General features: G+C 30.3%; 1 protein-coding gene and 1 non-coding gene across 2 annotated transcripts; both read right to left on the reverse strand.

Moving 5' to 3' along the window:
* Positions 1 to 3,105: 3,105 nt before the first annotated feature.
* On the reverse strand, positions 3,106 to 8,241 carry FASS (tonneau 2 (TON2)). The gene is made up of 12 exons (XM_079051781.1): positions 7,889 to 8,241; positions 6,631 to 6,722; positions 6,461 to 6,523; positions 6,247 to 6,345; positions 5,983 to 6,141; positions 5,021 to 5,092; positions 4,759 to 4,891; positions 4,584 to 4,648; positions 4,411 to 4,486; positions 4,103 to 4,204; positions 3,808 to 4,000; positions 3,106 to 3,541 (listed from the first exon to the last, which is right to left on the reverse strand). Exons 1-12 carry the CDS (start codon positions 8,034 to 8,036, stop codon positions 3,301 to 3,303), a joined length of 1,443 nt encoding a protein of 480 aa, XP_078907907.1. The 5' UTR covers positions 8,037 to 8,241; the 3' UTR covers positions 3,106 to 3,300.
* Positions 3,621 to 3,745, reverse strand: LOC145118176 (small nucleolar RNA snoR104). The gene has a single exon (XR_013713152.1). It is a non-coding gene; the product is annotated as a small nucleolar RNA snoR104 (small nucleolar RNA).
* Positions 8,242 to 8,456: the final 215 nt, after the last annotated feature.

The following is an 8,456-nucleotide window of genomic DNA, read 5'->3' on the forward strand; positions in this document are numbered from 1 at the left end:
TCTAAAATCAGTAAGTTTTCTGCAATGTAAATTCATTAAAATTTCTAAAGTTTTTTCTTGAAAAGTAGTAGGATCTCCTACAAAGTTTTTGATAATAGCAAAAATTAAAGTGTTAACCATATCATCTTCAAACGTTTGTATTTGTTGATTATTTTCCTGTTTTATAATAGTTTTCTTAGCAGATAAAATATAATCTTTTTCTTCTTGTGAAATATAGAAATCTCACCATCCTTTGAGACTACCAGTAAAACCGGAAGTAATAATATTAACAATTTGAAGTTGAGTATTATTATGAGCTTTATAAGCATTAACAGCCATAGTCATTTCTTGTACAATATTCATAATTTGATGTTCAGAATGGCCATCAACATTCCATTCATAAACAGAATTACCATCATATTGAGAACGATCAAATTGAAAAGTTCGTTCTTCTAGTTGAACATCTGGAAGAGAGGGCCTATTCCAATAATTTCTTATGGTTGGCTTTGGATTCTTTCCGAAAGAGCTTCGCTTTGGTTGATGAATTTTATTAAGATTTGAAAAGTCATTAGTGAGTTGACTAATATCATCATTTGAATTATCAAATTGTTGAGCAAGGGTTTCAAAATTTGTTTCACTATTAATATCACTATTTTCAGCTTCATCATTTGTAAGGGTATTAATACTGTTAGTGTTTGAGATATGGAGTTTTGAAAGTCTTTTTTCTAATTCGTTAATTAAATCCGTATTTCCTAGATTAAAATTACCATCGATTTGACAAGGAACAAAACTTATATTGCTAGTGCTTGCCATATCTTGCTTATTATCATTCTTGTCTTTGAAAAAATTTTCTTCAATTTTAACTAAATGCTCGGTAATACTAGATAAGGTTTCGTTTGCATAATTATTTTGGTAAATAATTTTTTGAAGACCCTTTTCAGTAGTTAATTGATTCGGGGCTTGAACTAAAGGAGTCGCAATAAACATATCGTTAATAATAATTTCTCCTTTTGGTGGAAAATTAGCAATAATTTCTTTATTATGAATAATATCTTTATATTTTTTCTCTAAAATGGGGGTGATAGAATCATTTTTAAATGGGTAATTTATTTTATGTTTAGGGGCATAAATTAACTCAAATCATTGAAAAAAAGGAGAATGGATTTTATTTGATAAAACATAATCTTCCCAAAGGCCTAAATGGAGAGATCTTAAGTAGTATGAGAAATTTTCTTCGTGCCAAACTCTTTTTTTATTATTGTAATCTTTGAAATACTCAATATTTTTTAAGTAATCAAAGTCAACTTGATATTCTATATTTGAGAAATTCATTTTAACAGGTTGTTTTTGTTAGGATTGAAGAAATATGTTTTATTGATTCTAAATTATGACTTCGTGATTTTTCGTATTTTTTTATTCCTATAGTTAGCCTAGAAATTTTTTCTATTTGTTTATTATATTCATTAGTATATGGAAGTATTTTGTATAAATTATAATCTTCATGAATTCTAGTTTCTTCTAAACGTTGAATGGTTTTGCATATATTAGAATTTATCTTCCAATGTCTTTTTAACATATTAGCCCAAAGCTTATTATTTTTTGAACAATTAATTTGTACTTTAGAACTCATATTTGTTGTTTAAAATTTTGGAGTTCATCAATAAAATCTGATTTAGTAGGACTAGGAAAACTATTTTCACTATTTTGGTCATCTTGATATAATGGTTTGAGAATAGAATTAGTATACTCAACAGTTTTTAGTTTTAAAGATCTTGACTTTGATAACGAAGATTTTGAAGAGCTTGTTTCTGGGATAAAAGAAGTTGATAATCTGGATGATGAAATTTTTAAGGACGAAAAATTTATATCTACTGAACCATCATTATATTCTATAATATTTGAGATTTGTTTTGAAGAGTCTAGTGGTTTTGGATCGATAACATTTTGTAAATTCCAATTACATGATTGAGTTATATCAGACCATTTTAACCTTTTTGGTGTGTGGACTTTGGTATGGTTAGTATTTGCTTCAAAAATAATTGTTTCATTTTTAGGACTCGATAAACGTGTTTTCGGTTCAAGTGTAGTTGTCATGGTTTTGTAACAAACACGATAAATTATTGCTAAAGGCTTTGTATCATCTTTAAATTCTAAATTTTTTGTTTCTACAGTTAACACTAAAGTATCTAAAATATTTTTATCAAATAACCCTACAGAAAAATTTGGATAACAATTGAAATAAATAGGTCCGTTAGCAAATATTTGTTTCAGCCATAGCTAAAATAGAATTTTGAAAATCTTTATGTCTCTTGTCTCTTAAAATAAGGAGAACAGGGGCATCTATTCCAAGTCTGAATAGAGGCTTGATAGCAATTTGGACTAAACCGACATGTAAAAATTTATATTTCATTCTATGTTCTAGAATAGATCGTGATGATAATAAATGTAAATTTTGTTGGTTTTGACCAATAGACAAAGTTTGTTCTGTCATTTTAATAGAATAACCTTGAAAATAGTCAAAAGTTCCTATTCTATATATTGTATTAACATTAGTTTTAGGTATTGTCCAATCATTCAAACTTTGTTCTATGCCATTAACGGTTTCTTCAATAGAATTTATTTGATTATCATAATCTTGTTCATTGTCGATATTTTTACTTGTTCATTGTTGATATTTTTACCAGGAATATATTTTTTGGATAGTATGCGTGAAAATTTACTCATTCAATTAATTTTGCTTTAAAATTCTATAAGAAAACTTACTTGTTTTAATAACGATGAACAGAGGCGAATCGTTTCGACGATGATTATGGTCCGGCACCGCGACTTACGTCCTTATCTGCGCGTTTTACGCTAATCCAACCAATCACTGGTCTTGTCTCTGAATCATACTTATTAAAACTTGTAAATTTCTTAGAGAATATTAAACCCAAATTAAATAAATATAAATATAATATATCATACATAACCACCCCAAAAACTTTTCTTGGCTCTGATACCATTTAGTTGATCATAAGCATTTAGAATATATATATATAAACCTATGCTTTGATGAGAGAACCTGATTTACCTTTTTTGTCTTAAGTTGTTTATTCAAAGTTAAAGACCCATTCATAAATTACCAAATTAAAATCTCAAAAGATGCAATCACAAGTTTTCCCTCGCACAAATACAAAGTCCACATCTAAAATCCAGATTGTAATCATGTCATTTTTACATAAGATACACAGAGAGAGAGAGAGAGATTGTCCTAAAAAGCAGCACCAAGATATGTTAACATATATTGTTATAACTGTGACATAGTTAATGCTATGATTAGGTTTATGATTCTTCTTCTGGTTCTTCCTCTTCTTGTAGAAGGTTTTCTCTGTTATCATGTGCCCAAAAACCACGTACATCTATAAGCATACTGCAAACCGTTCCACCTTGTTTGCATGACAACAAATCCGACAGTGTGATTCTTAGTGGGTCCGCCGGTTTCACCATGTCCCATATTTCATCCCGTACATCTTCTATGCATAACTCATAATTTCCACCTTCTATCCATTTTTGGTGCACATCCCTGCAGTGTACCCAATCAATTATCAAATCAATTTTTTTATTTTATTTTATTATTACTAATATATAATATATGGTGAAAATATGTATCTCATAGTCAAGAGGCTTGCAGACGTGTCTCACGTGCAACAAGTAGGAAAAGCAGAGATTTTATTTTTTTGTTGTAGGAAGGGTATATCAGGCAACATTTAAACTTTAAATGCTCCCCTTCTTTACTTCCATTTTTCAATTTCCTATTTCCTAATAATAATAAAAATTAGTAATAAATACCTGAAAAGAGTGTGAATATCAGCTGTTGTAAGGAAGCCTCTTCCATTAAGATCTAAACATCGGAAAAGATATGTAATTCCCTCTGGAGTGTCTTTGTTTTCCAATGCTAGAACAAAGTCAAGGAAACTCTCAAAGTCCATCTCCCGTGCATTTCCTCTTCCCGTTTTACCCCTACGCACATGCTCATCAAAAGCTATTCAACAAAAAAAAAAAATTAATATCACAAGTCATTTAAAAAAATATATAAATTATCAGATTTAAAAAAAAAAAAAAAGTAGTAATTCTTAGTTCTTACCCCTCTCAATAAAAATATCTGTGAGTGTCCCGTCTGCATATTCTCGAAGCTCTTGCTTGCTCAGTGTTCCGTTCATATCTTTATCAAGTGCAAGGAACATATCTGTACATGAAAATATGATGAGGGTAGTTTCGTCTTTTTATACAGAATCAAATTGTATTACTTCCATCCTCTTTCTCCCATTAGGATAGATGAAATCCATCAAACATGAAATTAAATTCTGTCTATTTGGTATATAAATTTCTGTTTCATTAAGTATATAGCGAGGGTATTTTGGTCTTTTGGAGACATGGAAAGGATATGCTTACCACATACACGCTGTGCAGATGTCATGGAAAACCAGTTTTCAGCCTGTTCGGTATCTGTAACTTCTTCTTCACTTTCCTGTCATCAATAAAGCAACAATTTTTATTCGAATTAACAGAAAATATTGGAGGATTAATTAAAAAATATATACAATTAAGGACAAAACTGAAATTACCTGGTGCAGTTCCATTAGCTCTTGAAGACAGTTACTAAGGAGCACCTTCTTTATGCATGCCTTCCCTGAAAAATTATAGATAAACGAGATCACAAGAATAAAATGATAATCAAAAAACTATTTTTAGTTATTTGAAAAAAAAAAAAAAAAAAAAAAAAAAAAAAAAAAAAAAAACCTCGTCTATTGGGATCACAAAAGAAGAAGAATTTGGGTGCAGCAATTCGGCAATACATTTGAACAAAAGCTCCAGGCATATCACGCAATTGAGCCAAATTAGGAATAAGACCTCGAATATAAGCTTCCATTTCCTTTTAACAATATTAAAAACAAAAAAGGTATTATAATAGGGAAAAGAAAGTAATACATTTATTTGTTTTTTATAGTATTCTACTTTCATTTTCTTTCTTTTTTTGGTATTAAAATAACAAGGTACATACATGAGGTAGAAGAAAACCATCGGAATCCTCATCAAGCTCACTCATATCAATTCTTGCTTGAGTAAGAGAAACCTGAACAAGAAGAATTAAATATTACTACAAATACAAAGACTTGCAGAATGTTTTTGAAAGGAATAGAATCTGTCAAAAGAATTGGAAGGGAATATGAAGGAATTGTAATCTGTCATGCATTTAGTTGGCAGTAAAAATATCAGTAAGGGTAACATACTCAATTTACTCAAAACAGGGTCAAAAAAAGTTACAAAAACCACCAATAAGGACCAATATTGCAAAATAATAATAATAATAATAATAATAATAATAATAATAATAATAATAATGCTCAGGGATCATTTTTGTAATTTACTCTTTTGAGTTACTAACTTATATTTTATTTCAATATATACATTACATATATACTAGGGGTATTTTGGTCTTTTAATAAAAAAGGACGAATGGGATCAAATTCCTTACTAATTTGTCATGCATTTAGTTGGCAGTAAATGGGATGGAATATAATAAAAATTTTGAATAATTTTTAAATCGTCAATAATAATTATAAAAAATCAGTAAGGGTAACATGGTCAATTTATTCGGAAAAGGGACAAAAAAAGATTACAAAAACCACCAATAAGGACGAAAATTGTAAAATAAGATACTTTAGGTCCCAAAATTGCAAAAATATATTGATACTCAGGGATCATTTTTATAACTCACTCTTTAAGTTACTAAGTTATATTTATTTCAAAATATACATTACATATATAATGGGGGTATTTTTGTCTTTTAATAAAAAAGGACGAATGGGATCTGGGATCAAATTCTTTACACCCATCACTAGGAATGACAAAATCAGTCAAACATGGAATATAAAGAATCCAACAGAAACAAATTCCACATCATGGAATTGGAATGGAATCTCTAATTCCAATTCCGTTTTGAGCTCAAAGAAGAAAACTCACCGTGCGCATTACATATAGATAAAAAGGCAGAATAGCAATCCTTCCTGATTCATCTTTTTCAAATTTCATAAAATTTGATGGGCTAAAAAAACGGCGACATTTTGGGCCTATTTGTTCTGTGCATACAGAGGCAATGTGGCAAAAATCTTCATAGTTCATCTACAGAAAGAGAAACATCAGTGTAACATTAATGTTTGAACATTTGCATTGAGAAAACAATCAAATAAATGAGAATTTTTTGTAAGGTGGATGGAATATGGATACCTTCTCTGCACCAGTGGCATCATCAATGACACAATTTTCTCTTAAGCAAACCCACATGGCATCCAGGTCATCAGCATTCAGCAAAAGATCAGATTGTTTCTAAGTAAAGAAAATAAATCGACAAGTTTATTACTCCAATATTAAAAAACAAAACTTGATAAGGAAAAAGAATCCTTGAAGGTTATAAGAATTGCAAAAAAGTGGATTTGGGTACCTTTAAAAAACGAAACTTTGCCAACCTCTGGACTCTAGAACTAATGGAACCATCCTCAGGTTTCTGATGAGATAAAAAGTTAGAAACTGGAAAATGAAATTTTCTAAATAAATGCCGTAACATTTAAAGACTACATATTCAATAAAAACAAAAACAATCATCAAGAAGACCTTCTTATAGAAACTTGGGATTGTGCCAGCTTCAGCACTCTTTTGTTGCTTCTCTTTAAAGATATCAAGCAAGATTCTTTTTGTTTCAAGCTCTACAAAACAAAGTATATATGCAAGTTAGATAGCTAGGGAAGGAAAATCAAAAATGTAATTATAAAAACTAAATTATCAACCATCTAATTCTTAAGATGCTTTACACATGACTAACATCTATGGTCAAACTGTTATAAAAACTATTGTTTTATACTCGCACATGTTTACCAATACCTAATTTCAGGGTTGTATAAATCTCAACTAGTCTACTACTGAATTACATCCTAGGAAGTATATAGAAAATCTCAATACGAAAAAAGGTATGCCCTTTTGCTTAATTAGTGCCTTATTTGTCTTATCTCTCATTAAACCAAAGGCATATAATTATAAAGTAAAAGGCATCTATTTTTAATTTCCATTAAAAGGTGGATGGATGTATTACACTTAACTAACGGATACAAAAAAAATATAATCAATGATGTTATTGGACAAGATTGAACTCGGTAAAAAAAATTCCCATATTTACCAGCCTAAACCCAAATCAAGATCATATATTACCAAACATTAACGTTGTCAAGCAATTAATGAAAAGTTGGATAACATAGAAAACAAAAGTTTTGACTCCTAAATATGCAGGAACTGTTTCCTTCTATAGCCTAAACCTTTTAGTTAAATCATCAGTCACTCTTCATACAGACATTTAGACATTGGATCATAGAAACTACCTTCTAACTATTCCAAAATTCTGGATTTGCTAATTACATAATCACTATAATTGGACCCTGATTCATGAGGATGATACAAGCAAGTTCAATATGATATTCAAACATGCTTTATTTGGCCCTAATATGAACGCAAGAAGTTGCCTCAAAATCATAAACCTAGACTCCAGTTTGCAGAAGCTCATTTTTACAAAGTAAAAGTCTAACAAAGCGTACAACGAAAATGTCCTAAGTTTACAACTCAGAAGAACGTGTTTATTCAATTTCATAACTGGATATACTTGCGAAGCACATGGAGCATAAAAATTATCGCTCATAAACAACCATAGACCCAAGCATTTGCCAAGATGTAAATATACTGGCTCATTGCAAAGCACACGAACACGAATTACAAAATGCATACGAAATCTCGAATGCAAACTACAGATAAGTAAGCACACAAACGCGTTCAAAAGTGAACAGTAATAGAAGAGGCAGATTTGGGGGAAACTAATTAATTTTACCCATTAAAGCTTCAGAGCCAAGACCAGCACCGGATCCGATGAAACGGCGGAGGTTACGGACCCACAGCATCGAAGAAGCCGGCGGAATCTTCCTGGACGCCACCGATGATGCGTCAAGACCTTCCCCATCACTGGAACCGCTATACATTTGAGTTTAGTATGCGATTTTAGAGAGATAGGTAGAAGCTAAGTTGAAAATTGAAGGAAACCCTAGAGAGAAAGCGTAGACAGTAGTCCACAGCTAAAGAAACCGTGCTAATTCTGTGGTCGGTGGGTCTATTTTTCAGGCGATGAATACTGGTAAGAGTTTTCCGATTTATATCTCATCTCATAAATATAGGGGTGTTTGGACTTCGGGGGAGTGGGGTACGCTTTGAAAGTTTTCAATCTACCTTATATTTTGTTTCAGATTAATAATTAAATATTTATTTATGTTTTATATTAGGTTATAACTTATGAAACCATGGTTTAAAATTATAATACAGACAAAAAAGAATATTAAATGTTAATTAAAAATGCAGATTATAAATAACTTGAATTAATATGATAATAATAAACATAATACTTT

The sequence above is a fragment of the Lactuca virosa genome, chromosome 5 (assembly GCF_052849685.1).
Source record: "Lactuca virosa cultivar CGN04683 chromosome 5, Lactuca_virosa_CGN04683_v6, whole genome shotgun sequence".
Classification (NCBI taxonomy): domain Eukaryota; kingdom Viridiplantae; phylum Streptophyta; class Magnoliopsida; order Asterales; family Asteraceae; genus Lactuca; species Lactuca virosa.